General features: G+C 34.4%; 1 protein-coding gene across 2 annotated transcripts in view; it reads left to right on the top strand.

The window, feature by feature from the left end:
• Positions 1-23,857, top strand: part of PDK3 (pyruvate dehydrogenase kinase 3) — a 95,646-nt gene that overhangs the window by 57,878 nt on the left and 13,911 nt on the right. The window contains exons 7-9 of one of the 2 annotated variants that reach the window (XM_051985085.1): positions 13,504-13,580; positions 17,023-17,124; positions 18,419-18,529. In XM_051985085.1, coding sequence (XP_051841045.1) covers positions 13,504-13,580; positions 17,023-17,124; positions 18,419-18,529 — 290 coding nt within the window. The remainder of the gene's footprint in view (positions 1-13,503; positions 13,581-17,022; positions 17,125-18,418; positions 18,530-23,857) is intronic. The other variant, XM_051985086.1, reaches the window with a different exon arrangement.

Genomic DNA, 23,857 nt, shown 5'->3' with positions numbered 1-23,857 from the left:
ACCTGTCTACACTAGTTTTTCATTCTCTTGAACTAAAATGTTGATGAGCTAGATTGGGAGGTATAGACTTTTAGGAGTCACTTCTATCCTATAAGAACTATTAATTGCTTGTGGTTTTAGATGAGCAGCATCTAATTCTCTAGTGCAGGTTAGGTTTGGGGGTTTTTGTGTGTTTTCAACTACAACTGTGACTTCATTTGTGTCGAGCTCCTGGTAAAGGCAAGTATGTCAAAAATGAAAATGGAAACCAAGTCTTCCCAACTTAGGGTCCAGCTTGCTACTTACTTTGCCACATTACCTCTCTGGAGTGTAATAGAGTTCCTTTCCTAGGGAGGCTGGGTCCTGCTAGAACTCTGCATTACTGTGAAAGGAACAGCTCATTCCCTGCTGAAGAGTAGTAGAGCACTCTAATATGAGAGAAATAACAATGTGAATGCATTTCCTTGTTTTCAGATTGTGTTATTGGGAATGGGATAAATACTCGAGGAAGAGTTGCATTCCTTTTCTACATAAGCTTGCCATACCAGTTAAGTGGACTTGGTTTATACTTCCCTGATTAGAAACATTTTAGTAATCCCTCTGTGTCTTCCTACTGGTGTTGGGTGTGATTTGACCTAACTGTCCTGATTTATATTTGTCAAACTAATGGAACTTAAATTCCCAGGTAGTAACAAATTGCTCTTTTCAGTTGATGGCAACATTATTTCTTCTGAAATCTACAGTAACAAGTCTTTTCTTATTGATTCAAGATATTGGCCAGCTGTGTTATACATTCATTACTAGTCAAGACTGTCACATTGGGCAACCTGGTGCCTCTATGATAAGATTTAAAAACAATGAAAACAAACCCTAATTCTGGTAGTACTTCATTGGTAATTTTTGGAGCCCTCTTTTCTAATAATTAAATTTTAGCATAACATAGTATTAGTTTGTTACTGTCTCATGTAGTAGAAGCATATATTGCTTTGGGAAAATCTTTAAAGAATATTCCTCACCTGTGATGAGTAAAAGTTTTTTCTATATAAATGGAAATAAGAAATTGCTGGATAGTGCCTGAAAATATTTAATAAAGTCACATTTAGAGTTGTATTTAAATGTTTCCATTCTAAATGGATTCATACTATAATGTAATAAAATTAGTGTCAAAAAAGATTTCTATAGGTTTCTTTTTCTGGGTTTTAGAAAGTTATGTGACATCTCTGGTACTATTCTTTTGGATAAGAAGGAGAAACATGAGCTACACTGTAGAACAACATTCATAGAATAGCCATTAATAAGTCTATGTTTAGATAGAGATATTTAGTAGAGGCCTTCAGTTATCTGTGCTTGGTCCTCTTAACATTTAGCATTTTTATCAGTTTCTTAAAAATATAGATGGCATATCTGGGGGAAAAAGGGGCGGGGAAGGAAGGGAAAAGTTGGAACAGAAGGCTTTGCAAAGGTCAATGCTGAAAAATTACCCATGCATATATCTTGTAAATAAAAAAGCTATTTTATACACACACACACACACACACACACACACACACACACACACAGGTGGAATGCTTAGCCAATTTTTAGATGTTAAATTGGGAGTAATTTAGTGGCAGGGTTATGATCTCTACAATATAGAATGTTAGGCTGAATTTATAAAATGGTATTTAGTAGGAATAATTTAAAATACTATCCTTTCGTTTAAAAATTTGCAAGTTTAAGATAGGGAAGTCATGTCCATACAGTAGTTTTCCCAAAAATATTGATTGGGGTGGAGGGTGGGAGTAGTTGATGACCTGCAACCCTGAAGTCAGTCTTCATTGTTGATATAGTGGCCTGGAAAGCCAACATCATCTTTGACTATGTTGAGAAGCAAAATGTTCCTAATGTGATAACTGCCTTTGATCCTAGTTGGTCAAATCAAACTTGGAGTTTTATGTTAGATTTGGTATTTCATATTTTAGAAAAGACATTGATAAATTGGGAGCCTTCTGGAAGAAGCTACCAGGGTTGTGAAGGGTCTCAAAATAACACTATAAAGGATTGAAGGTACCAGAAACATTTGGATTAGAGAAAGGAAGATATGTAAAGGATTAAAAGAGAATTTGTTAACTGTCTTTAAATATTAAAAGAGCTCTAACATGAAATAGGAATAAAACTTGCTCTTTTTGTCCTAGAATGAAGAAATAGGCACCATAAATGGGAATTGCAAAGAGGCAGATCTTTATGTTGGATGTAACAAAAAAACTTTCTGACAATTAGGGCTAATCAGAAGTATACAGTGGGCTACCTTGAGAAGTAATGGATTCATACTAGCTAGATTAGGATTTTCAGAAAGGTTGAACAACCATTTGTCATATATGTTATGGAAGGGATTTTACTTCGAATGTGGATTAAATTAAGTGTCCTCTAAAGTCTCTTCCAAATCTGAGATTCTGTGTTAGTGAAACACAGGCCACATCCTCTTGACCTATCTCTATTTAGAACATCTTGAAATTCTCCCATCCCCCTCCTCCCCTTTTTTTTTGGACTACATCTCTATGTATCTCTCTTTTAGATAAGGACTTCTGAGGATTCATGTTTTCATTGGTGTGGATACGCTCTCTTCTAATGTACAATGAAATCCTCCCTGCCTTAGTAAATAATGTTTGTGAGATATCGTAGATGAAAAAAGATTTCTTGGTGGACACTCTTCAGGGACATCTGTCCCAGTCCAACACTCATGGCCCTGACAACATATCTGTTAAATCCTTTCTAGCTTAGTAGAGGACCATAACTTCCAGGTCATGGTGTAGGCCTCCTTTACTACAACACTTTTATGAATTTATGGTACTCTCATATAAGTTTTTTCATCAGTGATGCACATTACAGCCAATTTTGTGCAACTCGGACAATATATGTAATCCAGTGGAACCCTAGATTTGTTATCCCTTGCTTTTTCTCCAACATTGGCCCCTTTTATTTCCACAGTTCTACATTTGTTCGATGGACTCCTTTTTGTTCTTTCTCTACACAGTTTTATTGTAATGTAGTCTATCTTACTTAATTGTCCGGGCTTGTTGTTTCTTTCTTTTTTTTTTTTTTTTAAATAACTTTTTATTGATAGAACGCATGCCAGGGTAATTTTTTACAGCATTATTCCTTGCATTCACTTCTGTTCCAATTTTTCCCCTCCCTCCCTCTACCCCTTCCCCCAGATGGCAAGCAGTTCTTTACATGTTGAATGGGTTACAGTATATCCTAGATACAATGTATGTGTGCAGAACCGAACAGTTTTCTTGTTGTACAGGGAGAATTGAATTCAGGAGGTATAAATAACCCGGGAAGAAAAACAAAAATGCAAGCAGTTTATATTCATTTCCCAGTGTTCTTTCTCTGGGTGTAGCTGTTTCTGTCCATCTTTGATCAATTAAGGCTCTCTTTATCGAAGAGATCCACTTCCATCAGAATACATCCTCAAACAGTATCGTTGTTGAGCTATATAATGATCTCCTGGTTCTGCTCATTTCACTCAGCATCAGTTCATGTAAGTCTCGCCAGTCCTCTCTGTATTCATCCTGCTGGTCATTCCTTACAGAACAATAATATTCCATAACATTCATATACCACAATTTACTCAACCATTCTCCAATTGATGGACATCCTTTCATTTTCCAGCTTCTAGCCACTACAAACAGGGCTGCCACGAGCATTTTGGCACATACAGGTCCCTTTCCCTTCTTTAAGATCTCTTTGGGGTATAAGCCCAGTAGAAACACTGCTGGATCAAAGGGTATGCACAGTTTGATAAGTTTTTGAGCATAGTTCCAAATTGCTCTCCAGAATGGCTGGATGTGTTCACAATTCCACCAACAATGTATCAGTGTCCCTGTTTTCCCACATCCCCTCCAACATTCCCCATTATCTTTCCCTGTCATTCTAGCCAATCTGACAGGTGTGTAATGGTATCTCAGAGTTGTCTTAATTTGCATTTCTCTGATTAATAATGATTTGGAGCATATTTTCATATGTCTATAAATAATTTCAATTTCTTTGTCTGAGAATTGTCTGTTCATATCCTTTGACCATTTATCAATTGGAGAATGGTTTGATTTCTTATAGATTAGAGTCAATTCTCTATATATTTTGGAAATGAGGCCTTTATCAGAACCTTTGATTGTAAAAATGTTTTCCCAGTTTATTGTTTCCCTTCTAATCTTGTTTGCATTTGTTTTGTTTGTACAAAAACTTTTCAATTTGATATAATCAAAATTTTCTATGTTGTGGTCAGTAGTGATCTCTAGTTCTTCTTTGGTCATAAATTCCTCCCTCTTCCACAGGTCTGAGAGGTACACTATCCTATGCTCTTCCAATTTATTTATAATCTCATTCTGGCCTAGGTCATGAACCCATTTTGACCTTATCTTGGTGTTAAGTGTGGGTCAATGCCTAGTTTCTGCCATACTGATTTCCAATTTTCCCAGCAATTTTTGTCAAATAATGCATTCTTATCCCAGAAACTGGTGTCTTTGGGTTTGTCGAACACTATATTATTAAAGTTATTGGCTGTTTTGTCCTTTGAACCTAACTTATTCCATTGATCGACTAGTCTATTTCTTAGCCAATACCAGATGGTTTTAGTAACTGCTGCTTTATAATATAATTTTAGATCTGGTACAGCTAGGCCACCTTCATTTGATTTTTTTTTTCATTAATTCCCTTGAAATTCTTGACCTTTTGTTTTTCCATATGAACTTTGTTGTTATTTTTTCTAATTCATCAAAGTAGTTTTTTGGGATTCTGATTGGTATAGCACTAAATAAGTAGATTAATTTAGGTAGTATTGTCATCTTTATTATATTTGCTCGCCCAATCCAAGAGCATTTAATATTTTTCCAGTTGGTTAGATCAGACTTAATTTGTGTGGAAAGTGTTTTGTAGTTTTGCTCATAAAGTTTCTGATTTTCCGTTGGCAGATAGATTCCTAAATATTTTATACAATCAGTAGTTACTTTAAATGGAATTTCTTTTTGTAACTCTAACTGTTGGGTTTTGTTAGTGATATATACGAATGCTGATGACTTATGTGGGTTTATTTTATATCCTGCAACTTTGCTGAAGATGTAGATTGTTTCTAATAACTTTTTGGTAGAATCTCTGGGGTTCTCTAAGTATACCATCATATCATCAGCAAAGAGTGATAATTTGGTTTCCTCATTGCCTATTCTTATTCCTTTACTCTCTTTCTCAACTCTTATTGCCAAAGCTACGGGCTTGTTGTTTCTACCTTCTTATTGCATCCTTGTTCTTCTCTTTGCCCATACAACCACCACACAGGTTCAAACGCTTATCACCTTTCATCTACACTATTGCAAAAACCTTCTGATTGGTCTCCATGCTTCAGTTTTCTTCTCCCTTTACCCACCACCAAGCTGCCAAAGTAATTTTCCTAAAGCACTAATCTAACCATATCATTTCCTTTCTTAGTAATTCCAGTGTTTCTCTGATGACCCTAACTCAGGCCCACATCACCATTCATCTGTACTATTGCGGTAACTTTGTGATTGGTCTCCTTGCTTCCAGTCCCTCTCCTAAGTCATCTTCCAAAAGCTCTCAAATTGATTTTTTTAAAACATAGATTTGATCACATTACTTGCCTACTGAAAAACTTTCAGCATTTCAGACAAAATGCAAAATTCTGAGCTTTAAATATATAGTTCTCTGCAATCTGGCTCCCATTTACCATTTCGGTTATATTTATTTTCACCCTCTTCATATACTTTTTTTTCCTATTCAGACCCCTTCCTAGCTTTGCTATGTCTCACCTCTTTGCCATATATTTCCTTTTCATCTCACTTCTTAGAATTCATATGTTGAAGCTTCATTTTAGGAGGCAGGATTAGAATATCCAGAAATCATTGTGATACAAAAATAAAAGGCATCAATAAAACTTTTTTTTTAGAAAAGAATCCCTGCCATCTTCAAAGCACAACTCTCCAGACCATCTTGGACAGGAAACCTTCTTGATCCACCAGTTGTTAGTATTCTTTACCATTTAACTTTCCACTGTATTTTCTTATCTGTGTACCTGTTATATCTCATTAAAACTGTGCCTTATACATAGAATTATTTAAATCTTCTTTTGCTCAGTAATTTTCAGTGGGCTCCTACTACATTCTGGCTAAAGTCCAAGTTCAAACTCAAGTCCTGCATCCCATCATTCATTTACTTCACAACCTATCCTCCCATTCCAACTTTATTTCCCACTTTTTCCTATGTGGTCTTCCACTGTACGCATATTGTGTTTGCCATCAGGACAGGAATTATGTCTTTGCTTCTTTGTATGTCCCTTTAGCATCTAGTTCAATTCTTTGTACACCTTATGTATCCAATAAATATTTATTGATGACAATGATGCGTAGCACAGAGGCACTTAATAAGTACTTGTTGATTAATTAATTTCCCACTCAGTTCACGTGACACCTAGAAGAATTTTCAGATTTCACCAAATTAGTATTCTCTCTCCCCTCAAGTTATCTTGTATTTTCTAGTTTACTTTGATGCTTTATTCCCTACAGAAAAATAAAAAGTCCATCAGGAGAAGGCTGTTACTTTTTTGTCTCTGCAAGCTCCTTGTGAGTAGGTATTGTTTCATTAATTGTTTTTGCATTCCCAGTGCCTAGAGAAGTGTATTGAACATGGTAGACTTTTAATATGTGTTTTTTAAATTGTTTAGTCAGTGTTCAGAATGTTGAGGATATCATTTTAACAGAACCTTTTGGAGTCTGAGAATTGGCTGTTTTAAGGTGGTAGACTTCTAGCAAAAGAGATTGTTACTCAGTTATCTATGATTTAATTGGTATAGAGAACTTAGATGAGGATATTCCTTCACTGCGTATATATGCATATATATGTATCACTGCAGGTAGATACCTTTTTAAAAAAATCAACATGGTATATAAACTTTATATTTATATTTTAATATTTTATTCCCAATTATATGTAATAATAATTTTTGACATTTTTTAAAATTTTGAGTTCCAAATTATCTCTCTCCTCCCTTCCTGTAGGCAGAAAGCAATTTGAAACAGGTTATACACATTTGAAACAGGTCATACAAAATATTTTTCCTTATCAATCAAGTTATGAAAGAAAACAAACCAAAAAAAGCCCTCAAGAAAAATAAAGCTTTAAAAAGTATGCCACACTCTACATTTAGACCACATCAGTTCTTTTTCTGGAAGTAGATAGCATTTTTTCACAAGGTAGACACTTTCTTTGACAGAGTGTTAGGGAGTTGCCTAAGCACTGAAAGATAAGTGGCTCACCTGGAATGACCACTAGCATGTATAGCAAGAACTTGAATCTGGGTCTTCCTGGACATAAGATCAGCTCTTTACACAGATGCTGCCTTTTGGTCTTTACCTCTGTTTTCTTGGAATCTATATCCCCATCACTTTGTTTTTCTTCCAAAGGGTAATTCTTGACATTCCTGTAAAATTTATTTGTAAGGACATCTCAATTTTTGTCGGGTACTTGGCCTTGAGACAGAAAGATCTGAATCCAAAGCCAGTCTCAGATATTTACTAGGTATATGATCCTGGGAAAGTCACTCAGTCTTCCTCAATTTCTTCATCTGTGAAATGGGAATAGTAATAGTATTTATTTCATAGAGTTGTTACAAAGACTAAATAAGATAATATTGGTAAAAAGCACTTAATGTAGTGCTTGGCACATGGTAAGTGCTATATAAATACTTATGCCCTCCCTTTTCTCTCAGATTGCTTTATTTAGTTTCCAATCAAATGTTTATTTTCTTTGGGGCTTAATCTTCTTAGCTTATCTTAACAGTGCCTTATTAGGGCTCCCTTATTCAATTCAAGAGAGCTTAAAAAAATTATTTAGCAATTACTATATATAAGGCATACAGACTAGGCATTAGGTGTACAAAGTTTTATCCATTAACTAGGTTTGGGCCTTAAGGAACTTGGAATTCTCCTGGGGCATAAGATAAATATGGATAGCTTAGTGCAAATTATATGAAAAATAATTTTACTGGTGAGAGCACTGACAACAAAGAGTATTAGGAAAAACCTCATGGTGACTTTAGAGGCAACTAGGAATTTCAAGTAGCTGAGTTGATAAGGGAGAACACATCTAAGCATGAGGGACAGTGAGCTATGGGAAGGCTCAGTCAGAGCATGGAAAATTGTATAGAGGGAATAACAGATAACTTTAACTGATTAGAGAGTGACTGAGTAGAAATAATATGAAATAAATTAAGAAAAGATACATAGCCACAAGGTTTTAACGAAACATTTGAAGTTAAGTTATTGTAGAAGCAATATCTAAAATAGGAAAGTGTTTGTGTTCACGTCCTTTAGAAATCTTTTGGAAACTATTAAAAAGATGAATTGGAGAAGATGGACTAAAAACAGGGAGGCAATTAGAAGGCTTTTGCAATAGTCTAAGAAGAGGTAATAAGGAATTTAAGACATTTCAGGGTCTCCCTTGGCATCCTTTTGTTACTGAGAGAAATTATTGACTAACTTAATTAACAAATACATTATTAATTACCCATAAACTCTCTCAGGGTTTCTAGTTGTTTCAGAACTAGTTACATTTTCAGTGTGAGCATTTATGCCTGCAAAGGCTATATCAGAGGTTTATTTAAATCATTTTGTTGATTATCTTGACTTAAGAAAGTGATAAAGAAAATGTTAATATTTATTCAATTTTAAAATGTTAATATTTATTAAACTTTAATAACTTTAATATGTCTCCCTGTTTAAACATTTACCAGCATTACTACAAGGTAGAGTAGAATGGGCCTGAGAAGGAGATGGGAATGAGGAAGGGATGAAAGGTGTTTTTCACCCAAGCAGCTTTGCATTCTCTTATTTATTTATTTACCTATCTCTCTATCTATCTATCTGTTTGTTTGTTTGTTTATTTATTAAAATAACTTTTTATTGACAGAATCCATGCCAGTGTAATTTTTTTACAGCATTATCCCTTGCACTCACTTCTGTTCTAATTTTTCCCCTCCCTCCCTCCACCCCCGCCCCCAGATGGCAAGCAGTCCTTTACATGTTAAGTAGGTTACAGTATAACCTAGATACAATATATGTGTGCAGAACCGAACAATTCTCTTGTTGCACAGGGAGAATTGGATTCAGGAGGTATAAATAATCCAGGAAGAAAAACAAAAATGCAAGCAGTTTATATTCATTTCCCAGTGTTCTTTCTTTGGGTGTAGCTGCTTCTGTCCATCCCTGATCAATTGGAGTTGAATTAGCTCTCTTTATCGAAGAGATCCACTTCCATCAGAATACATCCTCAAACAGTATCGTTGTTAAAGTATATAATGATCTTCTGGTTCTGCTCATTTCACTTAGCATCAGTTCATATAAGTCTCGCCAGTCCTCTCTGTATTCATCTTGCTGGTCATTTCTTTACAGAACAATAATATTCCATAACGTTTATATATCACAATTTACTCACCCATTCTCCGACTGATGGCCATCCATTCATTTTCCAGCTTCTAGCCACTACAAACAGGGCTGCTACAAACATTTTGGCACATACAGGTCCCTTTCCCTTCTTTAGTATCTCTTTGGGGTATAAGCCCAGTAGAAACACTGCTGGATCAAAGGGTATGCACAGTTTGATAACTTTTTGAGCATAGTTCCAAATTGCTCTCCAGAATGGCTGGATGTGTTCACAGTTCCACCAACAATGTATCAGTGTCCCTGTTTTCCCACATCCTCTCCAACATTCCACATTATCTTTCCCTGTCATTCTAGCCAATCTGACAGGTGTGTAGTGGTATCTCAGAATTGTCTTAATTTGCATTTCTCTGATTAATAATGACTTGGAGCATATTTTCATATGTCTATAAATAGTTTTATTTCTTTGAATGAGAATTGTCTGTTCATATCCTTTGACCATTTATCAATTGGAGAATGGCTTGATTTCTTATAAATTAGAGTCACTTCTCTCTATATTTTGGAAATGAGGCCTTTATCAGAACCTTTGACTGTAAAAATGTTTTCCCAGTTTATTGTTTCCCTTCTAATCTTGTCTGCATTTGTTTTGTTTGTACAAAAACTTTTCAATTTAATATAGTCAAAATTTTCTATTTTGTGGTCAGTAGTGATCTCTAGTTCTTCTTTGGTCATAAATTCCTTCCTCTTCCACAGATCTGAGAGGTAAACTATCCTATGCTCTTCCAATTTATTTATAATCTCGTTCTTTATGCCTAGGTCACGAACCCATTTTGACCTTATCTTGGTGTTAAGTGTGGGTCAATGCCTAGTTTCTGCCATAATAATTTCCAATTTTCCCAGCAATTTTTGTCAAATAATGTGTTCTTATCCCAAAAACTGGGGTCTTTGGGTTTGTCAAACACTAGATTATTAGTTATTGGCTGTTTTGTCCTTTGAACCTAACCTATTCCATTGATCGACTAGTCTATTTCTTAGCCAATACCAGATGGTTTTAGTAATTGCTGCTTTATAATATAATTTTAGATCTGGTATAGCTAGGCCACCTTCATTTGATTTTTTTTTTTTTCATTAATTCCCTTGAAATTCTTGACCTTTTGTTTTTCCATATGAACTTTGTTATTATTTTTTCTAGGTCATCAAAATAGTTTTTTGGGAGTCTGATTGGTATAGCGCTAAATAAATAGAGATAGTATTGTCATCTTTATTATATTTGCTTGCCCAATCCAAGAGCATTTAATATTTTTCCAGTTGGTTAGATCAGACTTAATTTGTATGGAAAGTGTTTTGTAGTTTTACTCATAAAGTTTCTGATTTTCTCTTGGCAGATAGATTCCTAAATATTTCATACAATCAGTAGTTACTTTAAATGGAATTTCTCTTTGTAACTCTAACTATTGTTTTGTTAGTGATATATAAGAATGCTGATGACTTGGCAAATTCCCCTTTTGCCCTAACAGCATATCTGAATGTATCCTGCAACTTTGCTAAAGTGTGGATTGCAGCTTTGCATTCTCAACCAGAGAAATTTAGGGAGAAGAGATTTGTTTAGTCGTAATTTGAATAATTAAAATAGTATTTCTGTGAGGTTTTTGTTCTTGGGTAGGCCCTTCTTAGTGCCTATTAAGGAATCATTTTTCTTTTTTTTTTCCTCCCAACAAAATGGAAATAATAATTTCATGTTATTACTATAAAAAGGAATCATTGCCTCTTCTTTATAAGAAGGAAACCAGGTTCAGATAAATTAAGAAATTTGAAGGGAAAACAGGAAAAGGTTTGAGTATAGCCTCAGAAAAGATGAAAAGATTTGCAATTTTTTTGTGGACTGATTGGAGAATAAATTGTACCTTCGATCATTATGTTTTATTAATCAAAAAGAAGATATTCTGTCTAGTTTTTGAGGGTCTTCTTTCCTTTTCACCGGAGCATGCTTAAGTGTTCACAGTACCTTCTGCAGCCTGGTAATCTACCTGTGCATGTTTGAAGCCCAAGGTAAGTTATATGTACTCATATTTCAGAAGTATAGCCGAATGTGAATTCCCCATGATTTTGAATTTCTAAAATTTGAAACCCAGCTACCATTGTGTTGTGATACGGGAGCCACCTGCCAGTGGCTGCTGGGGATCCAACTCAGACCAGCAAAGGCTGCCTTGCAACTCCTTTAGATGTTATGATTCACAGTTGTGGAGGCTCTCAGAGAATTGACCTGCCCCTTTACCTAGGCATGGTTCTTAACAATTCCCTGTTTTCTGTTTTATGGATATTTTCCCCCACAACATGGTCAGTACATTTGTGCATTTGCTGTTATCTGAATCCACACACTGAGGAATGCAATCAGCACTATCGCCTCTGGGTAGTTGTAGAGTGAAATACTATAGCAGGTATTGGTCTTGTGAGATGTCATGGAGGCAAACTTTCAAAGGGAGTAGAGGATTGTAGTCAGAATAGGCATTTAAGTCTCTCATCAGTCTCCTGGTTCAGCCCTGTGATATGTTGGCCCATTTAATTATCCCAACTAAAAAAGTCTTACCAGGGCTCTTCTCCCTTTATTCCCTGCGGGTTACTGAAGGAACTCTGGGAGGATCCTACTCACGAACATCTTTAGAACACTGCTGCTTCTTATACCCCACGTTCAGGTGCCATAAATTGTGATACCTGCCAGTGGCTGCTGGAGGTCTGACTCAGATCAGTAGAATGGATTTCTTCATGTGAGCAGATGATGATGAAAAAAGGAGATTGAGAGGCAGTTGTGCTGTCTAACCTCCCTCCTCTTCCCTCTGCCTCCAATTTATTTCATTCTCTATCCACAAAAGCTGCTTTGCAACTCCTTCAAGTGTTATGATTCACAGCTGTGGAGGCTCTTGGAGAATTGATCTGCCCTTTCACTTAGGCATGGTCCTTAACACCACTGTTAATTATATTTGACATTGTATATTATGATTAATTGTTGTAAGGTTGAGAGTTTACTGTAGGATAGGTAGATGTGGTTTATATTGTTATAATCTATGATTTGTTTTTTCATGAAGTCCCTATTAGCTGACTTTATAGCATAATGAGAAGTAGAGCTCTGGAGTTCTAGTAAAAATGCTTAGTTATATAGCTTAAATCTTTTTTTGTTGTTGTTGGAAGTAGAAGTAAGAATCCATACATGTGATTTCATTGATGTTTGGAATTCCAATTATAAAAACTCCTTTTACATATACAGATTTAAATATATAAGCATATATTAAGTACCCACTATTGCCAGGTGTTGTGTTAATAGAAATAAAAAATAGAAGAATGAAATAATTCTTATTCTTAAGGAGCTTACATCGTAACATGAGAAACAAGGAGTACGTGTAAAGATATACAGAGCAAAGAGAATGAATATAAGATATTTAAATTCAGCATAGGGAAAGCAGTAGCAGTTGTGGGGATCAGGAAAAGCTTAATGTAGATGATGGTTCTTGAACTATGTTTTGAAGGAAAAGAGAATTCTCGGGATGTTATGAGGAAGGAGCACATTCTGCTTTGGGACTTCCAGAACAAAGGCACTGAGATAGAAGAAAGAGAATTACGTGTCAGACTGGTGTTGGACAAGATTACAGTGTGGGAGCTAACATAATATCCCATGGTTGAAAAAGCTAGGTTGGGGCTAAACAGAGGACTTGGTATTTTATTCTAAAAACAATAAGAAGCCTCTGACGTTTATTGGAGAGAAGACTGACAGGATCACATCTGTGCTTAAGGAAAATCACTTTACTAAAGAGAGGGTAGACTAGTGGGAAGAGACCAGAGAAACCAATTTGGAAGTTATTGGAACTGGGCTGTAATTTATTCTTAGAGAAATTATTAGGGCACTGTCAGAGTAAGTGATTTAGCCAGGATCACATACATGATTATTTAATAGGGAATCTTCTTGACTCCTGGATTACCCCTTTATCCACTGTTTATGCTTTCTTTCTACCTCTAAGACAAGCATTATATATACACAACATAAAGGTTCTTGTGTCTTTTCATACTTTTGTCAGAATTTCAACAAAGATTTTATTTTTGTTTTCAGCAAAAGCTCCCAATAAGCCTATTCAGGTAGTTTATGTGCCCTCACATCTGTTTCACATGCTGTTTGAATTGTTCAAGGTAAGTGAAATCTAAGAATATTGAAACATCTTCATCTTAAATTACTTTGATTGGTCTGTAAGATATTCATTAGATAGCATAAGAATAAGCCTTGGACAAAACCATTTAAAAAGTTCTATTTTGATGTCCTATATGTTTTATCATGCATTTTATACTGTACAATTCAAAGTTGTTGCATATAGTATATTTTTTGTGAGTAGTGATCTGGAAACATTTTCAATTTAGTGAATTTTAAATCCTATTCATATTGATGTTGTTAATTATTCACAAATTAATTTGGATATACAAGTTCCCTGAAAGGATGATAAACAGATCACAAATATATTAATATCTTATATTTTCTAAATATTGCTATTATTCCTGTAATGCACTTTAGGCCTTTTACAAACCTAAATCAATCAAAATGATTTTCACACAGCTAAGTCATGGAGAAAATATAAAGGGGATAGAGGAGAAAAGAGAAGAATTTTTAGTACTTCCATTAAATTGTTCCCTTTGTTGATTAAGTTGTGATTGATCTCTTTTGGTTTCACTTCTAGTAATAAGTGAGTAAATTTACAATAAAAAAATGTAGTCATTGGATTTACAGAGGTATTTTTGCAAGCAGATGACATTTTGAATTAAATTTTCATAGTCTTTTTTCCCCCCTGAAGCAATTGGAATTAAGTGACTTGCCTGGGGTCACATAGCTAGGAAGTGTTAAGTATCTGAAATCAGATTTGAACTCAGGTCCTCCTGACTTCAGGGATAGTGCTCTATTCACTGCTCTAACTAGCTGCCCCCTACATTTTCATACTCTTTATCTATTGCATTTATGGAGCATTAATTTTGCACCTGAGATTACAATTGTACTGATTTACTTTCAAAAAATTATAGCATTAATTATTAAAACTTTTTAAGGTAGAGATGTAGGCATTTGAATTATGAACTTTCTCTTTAATAGGTATGCCTGTCTCAGGTTTACAGTTTTTACCTGATATTTCTTTTACTTTTTCACAGCAATATAATTATTTTTTATAGAAAACATGAATCTTTTCTTCCCTGTTAAGCTGTCTAGAAAAAAGGTGTGTTCTCTCTCCCTCTCTCTTTCTCTCTCTCTTCACATAAACATTTCAGCCTCTAAAAAGTTCCTCTAGAATGAGTTACTATACATTTTTGATCTTATACTCAATAAAAGAAATTATTTTGAAGTTGTATTCCCAGTATCTGAATATTTAAGTTGTTTGTAAATTATATACATTATACAACTTAAACAGTTATTAGAAGATAAAAAAAAGATGGGATAAACATGAAATAATATTTGCTACAAGAGTTAATAAGGCAGCTTAATAGGGAGTGTACGAGTAAATGAATGGCATGGTCCTATCTTTGTTTTAGAAAAATCACTTAGCAACTGTTTGAAGGACACATTGGACAGATTGAGGGACATCAATTAAAAAACTTTTAAGAATAGTCCAAATAGAAGGTGAGGAAGAATTGAACTTGGGTGATGACTTTGTGAGTAGAAAGGAAATTAAAATCTAATTGAAAAATGTTTAACAAAGTGAATGAAAATAAACTGTAAAACAGAGATACTATTAATGTTATATATAATTTAGTTTTTCCCCAATTTCTTTTTGAGTTTAATATTCATTTTATATTTGGAGAAATTGTTTCAGAAAATTTAACAGCTATTCAGAATCACAAAGGCAGAAAATGCAGTCAGGTTGTTTAATACCAAACCCAGTGCTTTTTCTGTGGGTTATGGGAATATATTTCAATACCTAAGGAATATTTGATTTCATCAGTGTGGATACTACCTCCAGTGCTAGAAATCACAGCCCCTTTTACCTTTGATAGTTGCCTGTCTTCAGTGATTGTCCTAAGTTTTTCTAAGGGGCAGCCATATGATATAGTGGATAAAGTGTCAAGCCTGGAAGACTTATCTTCCTAAGTTCAAATCTGATTAAAGACACTTACAAATTATCTGACCCTGACATTTAACCGTGTTTGTCTTAGTTTCTCATTTGAATAATGATCTGGAGAAGGATTGCCAAGAAAACCCCAAAAGTGAAGTTCCAAAAAGTCAGACATGCCTGAAATGACTGAACAACACATTCCTATGGCAGTACAAAGACTATATACCTGGGAGAGACATAGTAACAGATAGATAGGCAGGCAGACAGACAAAAAAGATACAAGGTAATTTGAAAAACAAAGATGTAGAAATGGAAGGAAAACTGAGGGATGAGGGCAACTTGGTGACATCATAGTGCACATTGCTGGGCCTGGAATTAGTTATTAGTTGTGTGACCCTGGGCAACTCACTTAACCCTGTTTGCCAGTCTCCAAGGAAAGGTGAAAATCACTAACGACAGTGTGGAAAGTTGAGCTTGAAACTAAGAATTTCAAGACAGCGATAAGGAGAGAGTACATTCCAGGCCTGAGAAACACTCATTGCAAAAATATAGAAATGGAAGGAATACTGAGGGATGAGGGCAGCTTGGTGACACCATAGTGCACATTGCTGGGCCTAGAGTTAGTTATTAGCAGTGTGATCCTGGGCAACTCACTTAACCCTGTTTGCCAGTTTCCTTATCTGTAAAAATGAGCTGGAGAAGGAAAAGGAAAACCACTCCAGTATCTTTGCCAAGAATATCTCAAATGGGGCCACAAAGAGTCAGACCCAACCTATCTAGAACAATAAAAGGATAGCCTTTACAAGCCTTGGAGCACTTCTATATAGTGGGACTTTAATGGTGAACAAAGTAAAAAATAATTTGAATGGAGGGAAAATCTTTTTTATTAAAATAAGTTCAACTGGTCACTTGTAGGGGGGGTGGGGAATGTGTGTACAGAGGAGATTCAGATCTATGATTTCTTTGATGTAGAGTTTACTCCCCACTTCTGACCCCCAAAGAAATTCCCTGTACCTAGGGAGATTAGCAGATCAGTATTTATTCTGCAAATTAATTTCTTAGCAAGTTGCCTAGGGTACTGAGTGTCCAATCTGGGAAGGGAAAGGAGGGGGAAAAAAGACTTTATGTAGTCAGGCACTGTGCTGAGCCCTTTACAAATAGACCATTTACTCCTCACAAGAGTCCTGGAACCTAGGATGCTGTTATTATCCCTCTTTTATAGTTGTGGAAACTGAGGCATAGTCCGTCCAGTGGTACATACTCAATATATATCAGAAGTAGAATATAAACTCAGGTTTTCTTAAATCCCAATTAGGCTATTTCTTTATGCCTTTCTTTTTTTATGGAGAAAAATTCCCCTTTCATCTAAGAAATGGTTTGTGCAAATTAAATTAGGCAAGAGAATGAAATAAATTATTTTCTTTCGAGTTCCTTTAAAAAAAAATTGACTTGGCTATTTGTATCTCAAGGAGGAAAGATAGTTATATGTAGATTTATGAGTGGGGGAGAATGTACCAAAAGCTTTTTTTTTTCTTAAATTTTAGAACTCAATGAGAGCAACAGTAGAACTTTTTGAAGACAGAAAAGAAGGTTACCCATCTATTAAAACACTAGTAACATTGGGCAAAGAAGATTTATCCATTAAGGTAACTGTCTTATTAGTGTTTTCACCTTTATGTCATTCAAAAATTTTTAATTAATTTTAAATTTTAATTCTTTTAAAATTTTCATTTCCTATCTCTTACTGCACTCTTCCATCAAAAAAGAAAAAAAACCTTGTAATTAATATAGTCATTCAAAAAAAGTTCTCCTTTTAGCTATGTTCACAAATGTGGGTCTTAATCTTCATGACTTCTTGTCACATAGAGTGAGTCAAATATCTGACAAGAGGTGGGTAACATTCTTCATTATTGGTCCTCTCTAGTCATGGGACTGATTGTTGTGTTGATTAAGACTTAAGTTTTTCAAAATTGTTTGCTTTTACAATGTTGTTGTTATTATATATATACATATATATAAAGTTCATGTTTTTGCTTCACTGTGCATCAGTTCATAACAAGTCTTCCCAAGCTTTTCTGAAAGCATCTTCCTCATCATTTCTTATGGCATCATATTATTCCTTTACATTCATATGCCATTGGTTGTTTAGCCATTCCCCACTTGATGGACATCCCATTAGTTTCTAGAGATTTCTTTTTGCCACAACATAAAGAGAAAATATACAAGTCTTTGTACAGATAGGATTTACACTTCTTTGAAGTGTGAATAGTGAGATCACTGAATTACAGGGTATTTACCTTCTAATAACTTCTCTTTCCAAATTCAAGATTACTTTTCTGAATGGCTGGATCAGTTTATAGTTTAATTAGTAGGTTATTAATACACCTATTTTCTGACAGTTCTTCTAGCTTTTGTCATTTTTCTTTTTTTTGGTAAACTCTGCCAACTGAGTATAATATAAAACCTCAGAGCTGATTTAATTTACATTTTTTTTCATTATTGCTAATTTGCAGTCTTCTTTTCCCTTGTCCATAGATAGATCTGAAAGATGATTTTTTCCTTTGTTCTTCTAATTTACCTATGATGTAACTTTTTTTATATTTGTCATCTTAACTTTTGGAGCATAATCTTGGTATATGGTGTGGAATGTTAATCTAAACCCAAATTCTGCCAGACTTCAGTCTGACTGTCAGTCAGACTTGTTTACTTTTTTTTATTTAAAATTTAAAAGAAAAATTTTTAAACTTCATAACAAGAAATCACATGTGGAAACTTTAAGTAGAAATTTCATGATATTCATAAAGTTAGCATTTTACTGGTATATTTACAGTACTCAAAGCTTATGCACACCTTTAGAGTATTTCTGTAATTATTTTCTATAGTTAATTTAATATTTGTATATGTTACTTTAGAGAAGAGTCTAATTTTTGTGTGTTGTAGATAAGTGACCAAGGTGGTGGCGTTCCATTGCGAAAAATAGACCGTTTATTTAACTATATGTATTCAACTGCTCCTAGACCTAGCCTCGAACCAACAAGAGCAGCACCTCTGGTAAGATTCCACAAATTTAACTAAACAAGATTCTTAATGTAAATTTTTGATTTAGTTTTTTCTTTAAAAAATAACTTTTTATTTTTATTTTCACTTAAAAAAAAAACAAACTGTAAATGTGCCTTTAGGCAGGCAAACCAACTAAAGGGCTATTGCAGTAGTCCAGACATGAAATCCGATGAGGGCTTGAAACAATATGAGTGAGTGGAAAGAAGTGGACACAAAAGAGATATTTTGAAGGTAGAAATGACAAGACTTGATGATAAATTGTTATGTGGCATGAGTGAAAGTAAAGAATGAAAGATAACATGAAGGTGAGCTTAGGTGACAGGGAAGATACTGGTACCCTAGGCAGCAGTAGTGAAGCTCTGAATCAATAGGGGAAAATTTGGAGGAAAGCATAATGAGCTCCAAACATAATAACATAAAAAAATATAATAAACTCAAACTTAGTGAGTTTGAGATATTTGCAGAATAAGTTCAGGATGTCTAAGAGACAACTAATAATGTAACATCAGAGATTAAGATAAAGTTTAGAATTGGATATATAGATCTTGGAATCGCCTTGGAGGCGATGAATAAGTCAAACAAGACATTATATAGGGATAAGAAAATAGGCTACTACCTTCCATTGTGGGGTTGGGGGGGACGGGGTGGAGGTATTCAGTGTGCTTGACCTACAGAAAGATCCAGCAAAGGAGGTTAAGTAGGAAGAGACCCAGAGAGAGCAGGAGTGCTGGGCTACAGAGGAGCCTGTCAAAGGAGACCAAGTTTCAGTTGAATAATGAAGTAAGAAACTATTGTGCGAAGTTTAGAATGGAAGCACTAAGCATATGAATGACTTTTAAACAAATATAACTTTGAAGGAGAGCAATGTGATAACTAGCAGTGAGGGTAGGGGGGTATTGGTGGATCTAGTGAAAGTAGGTTAGAGATTGGGAAGGCCAGAGGCACATTTGTGGGCTGTGAGGAAGGTCACCAGGGAGAGATTAAGAATTAGAGAAAACAAAAGGAGCAATCTGCTGGAGAAAATGTAATGGAGCGCAAAGACTTGTGCACGTAAAGGGTTTTGTCTTGAGATATGGGTGAAAGAGGAGATAATAGAGGAAGACATCTGAGTTGTACAGGAGGAAAAAAGAGTTTTCAGTATATGATCTCATTTTTTTCTTGTGAAGTTTTTATTGTGAGCCTGATAAGGTGGCTTTTCAGTTCCCTTTCCTGTTTAGACCTACTTTACCTCTTTAGCCTCATATTATATATTACTTCTCTTCATAGTCTACAGTTGAACTAAACTGTCCTTCTTGCCATCCTGCCATGCCTGGCATGCCATCCCCCATATTAATGTTTGAACATGTTAGGTCTTCCTAAACAGACTCATATATGTATTTATTTTTATATGCTTATCCTTATATGCTTTTATATGTATTTATTGGCTTCTCTAATAAAATGTATTCTCCTCAAGAACAGAATTTGTTTTCTTCACTTTTTCTTGGCATCCCTACTGCCTAGCACAATGTCTGCTAGGTAATAGGCACTTAATAATTATGTTTGATTAGTGGAAATAAAAAATAAATTTATGATTAGTGATTCCTAAGAAAATTTTGTAGTGTTGGGAAGTTGACATTGAAATTAATTCCTATTTTCATAATATTCCTAGTAGATTGATTCTCATCTCTCTGTGTTGGTTTGGATATGATGGGCTAAAAGCTACATGGAATTTCACCCTTAAACCTTATGTTCTTAAGATAACCATTTCTTGGGACAGCTAGGTGGCACAGTGGATAGAATACCAGCCCTGAAGTCAGAAGGACCTGAATTCAAATCTGGCCTTAGTACTTAGTACTTCCTAGCCGTGTGATCCTGGGCAAGTCACTTAACCTCAATTGCCTCAGGAAAAAAAAAATTGCCATGACTTTACATATCCACTTTATATTTGTGATTTGTGTTCCTTATAGATATATATGTATATGTCTTCATCATGACTATTGCAAGCAATTTTTTCCTTCAGTATTATATACAAACAAAGGTGGATATATTCTTTTGGATTTATATTTTTAGGGATATTGGTGACTCTTAACACTAAATAGCATCTGGGGGGGAAAGAAATGAAGGCAACAAGTAGTCCATTCTTCTGGCAGCTATCTTGAGTCCCATTGTTAAAGAGATGAAAATTACAGTTATATGGAGACTTAAGAGAGGAAATAAGACATAAGTGAAAATGCAAAAGAATTGTTTTTAATCCTAACTGAATCATCTGGAGCAGCATTATGGCTCTAGCCAGAAATAATAGTGTAAGTAAGAGTACTACCTATAGGTTTTATAGATGTAATTGAAGTAATAATGTTCTCAAATTGGATCATGGTATAATAAGTTTATTCATAAGTATATGAAACAATCAGGTGTTTTGTATTGGCTCTGTCTAAAAATGTATATCTCATTCTGCACCTTCAGCCAAGAGATGCGAAGTGTGCTTCATTATCATTTATTCATCTTATATTCAGTGTTGTTAAAGTCTCAGAGTTTTTTCCCCCACTTTTAGAATATTATCACTTTTGGGAATATATGATTCCAAAATTCTTTTGAGAATAGTTGACCCATTTCACATCTCCACCATTAAGTTACATTAATGTGTCCATTATCTACTGCCCTCCTGCATTGACTTCCTCCAACAATGGACATTCTTCTTCTTTTTTCTTTCTTTTTTTTTTTTTTTTTTGATCATCTTTGCCAACCTAAATACAATCTAGCTAGGTACCATATTGGAAAGAGTGCTGAATTTGGAGTTAGGAACAGATGAGTTCAGATTATGCTTCAACCTTTTTCTAGCTATGTAATCTTAGACATGTCATTCTTTATGTCAGTCTTCTTATTTGTAAAGTGAGGATAGTAATAGATCCTCTCAATACATCCTGTGAAGTTAGAACTATGGAGAAAACATATGTAAAGTGCTTTGCAAACCATAGAGTGATATTTAAATCTTAGCTAGTTTTTAAAATGTAGCTTTCTCTTATTAGTGATTTGGAATATATTTTCATATGGTTCTTGATGACTTGAATTTTTTCTTTTAAGAATTGCTCATCCATATCCTTTGACCATTATTGATTGAGGAATAATTCATTTCTACTTAATATGTATACATGTACATATATATCTTATATGTTTTATACACAAGGTATGTATTTGTACATAAATATTTTTATGTTTTAGATATCACATCTTTGTAGCTAAGATTTTTTCCCAGATAGTTTTTTTTTTTTCCCTTTCAGTTTTAATTGTATTGCTTTTGTTTGGACAAAAACCTTTTAGTTTGATGTAATCACAACCATCCATTTCATCTATCCTTTGTTTGGTGACTTATTTGACGTTGCAGTATTGTGTTCAGTTGCTTCTGTATTTTGTTTATCTAATTTTGTTTCATTGATCAGATCTGTTATTTTTTAAATGGTACCAAATTTTTTAAAATAATTATGGCTTTGCAGTGGTTTGAGTTATGGCTATCTTATTTCCTATATTATTTCATTATTTTTATTGAGAAGAGTCTTGAGATAATTTTGTCTAATTCTGTAAAACAATATTTTGGCTTGGTATAGCATTGAATCTGAAAATTAATTTTTTTTTCCATTTCTAGTATTACCATGGCTTAAACAAGAATCAGTAATTCCTTTCTGATTTTTAAGTTTGTTTCTATAAAGATCATTTTTATATATATTATATTGATATAATTCCTATATGTTTTAGTAAACATGCAGCTATATGTGTGTGCGTGTGTGTGTGTACATAAATATAATATTTTATAGTAACTTTGAATAGAATTTCTTTTTCTCTCACATTCCGCTGGTTTTTCTTGGTAATATGTAAAAATGCCAGTGTTATGTGTTTATTTTATTTCCTCTGTTTGTTGTTCTCTAAGTAAACTATAATATCATCTGTGAAAAACAATCATTTTGTTTGAGTTTTATCTATGCTTATTTCCTGATTTTGTGTGTGTGTGTGCACTAGTTACTATTTCTAGAATTATGCCATAGTAATAGTAACTGCTTCGATTTACCCCTTAGAAAGACTTCTGGTATTTTCCCTTTAAAGATTAGATTATTCTAAGCTCTGTTTTTGATAGGTTTTATTTCCTATAGTAAGAAAAAGTTCATTTATTCCCTTGCTTTATGATTTTTTAACATAAAAGAATGTATTTTGTCAAAAGACTATTAATGCATCTATTGATATGATAGAAAGAGAATCATCCCCAAAGCCAGGAAAAGCTGAATTGAAGCCTTTCTTCCAGCACATATGATAACACGTATGAATCTGAGCAAGCTCCTCAACTTCTTACTGTTCTGGATGACTCTTTAAGGCTTTAAGTTGCAGAAGAGTTATATTCAACTTGCAACTTTCCCTATTTTCCCGTTTCTGGCCTTTGTTCTCTTGTCTGTGCATTTTTTAAAATGCCTCAATGTAGAGAGCTCCAGCCCTGAAATCAGGAGAATCTGAGTTCAAATCTGATCTTAGACACTTAACACTTCCTAGCTGTGTTGACCCTGGGCAGGTCACTTAACCCCAATTGCCTCAGCCAAAAAAAGAAAAAAGAAAGGAAAAAAAAAAAAGCCTCAAGGTGATCCTCTTTTTTTTTTTTTTTTTTAATATCTTTCATTTTTTAGGATGGGGGAGAGGCAGAGGGGACAGTAGTGTGTGGATAATCCTATCATTTCTCCTTGCATCTTTTGAAAAAGATGACCTTGGTAATATGTACATAGTCCAGCAAATTAAATTCCCACATTTGTCTTACCTTAAAATATGTCTTATTTTGTACCTTGAATCTAGCAAATCTCTGTTAAGAATCTTAGCCTAATAGCATGGTACTTGGCATATAGAAGGTACTTAATAAAGGTTTATTGACTGACAATTATTGACAGTCTACTCATAGTCCAAGAAAACCTTTTGGGATAAATGGAATTTCCTTATCCCTGTCTTAAGTAAAGAAACTATTATAAATAAAATTCTAGGTGATAAACTTTTGTGATGGTCTTTGAACAAAGAAATCAGGATATTGGAGTTTTCTTAGAATTCCAGAAAGTAACCATTCTGGGAATTGTTCTCTTTTCATCACTGAGGCCTTGTTATTAGTGGAAGGGAAATCTTTTACTGATATGTTGTTAACTATAGTTTACATGGCTTAAAAGGGTAAGGAAATCTGATGATAAAACCTTGAAAAGTATGGTTTTATTGTTAGCATTTCAAGCCTTTTTGGATGGTCAGAAAGAACTAGTCAATGCTGGGGACCATCTGTAATTTCCATATTACAATTATTTGTAAAATATATTTTGGAAATGATTC

Source organism: Antechinus flavipes, chromosome 3 (assembly GCF_016432865.1).
Source record: "Antechinus flavipes isolate AdamAnt ecotype Samford, QLD, Australia chromosome 3, AdamAnt_v2, whole genome shotgun sequence".
Taxonomy (NCBI): domain Eukaryota; kingdom Metazoa; phylum Chordata; class Mammalia; order Dasyuromorphia; family Dasyuridae; genus Antechinus; species Antechinus flavipes.
This window is presented reverse-complemented; position numbering and strand designations above follow the sequence as displayed.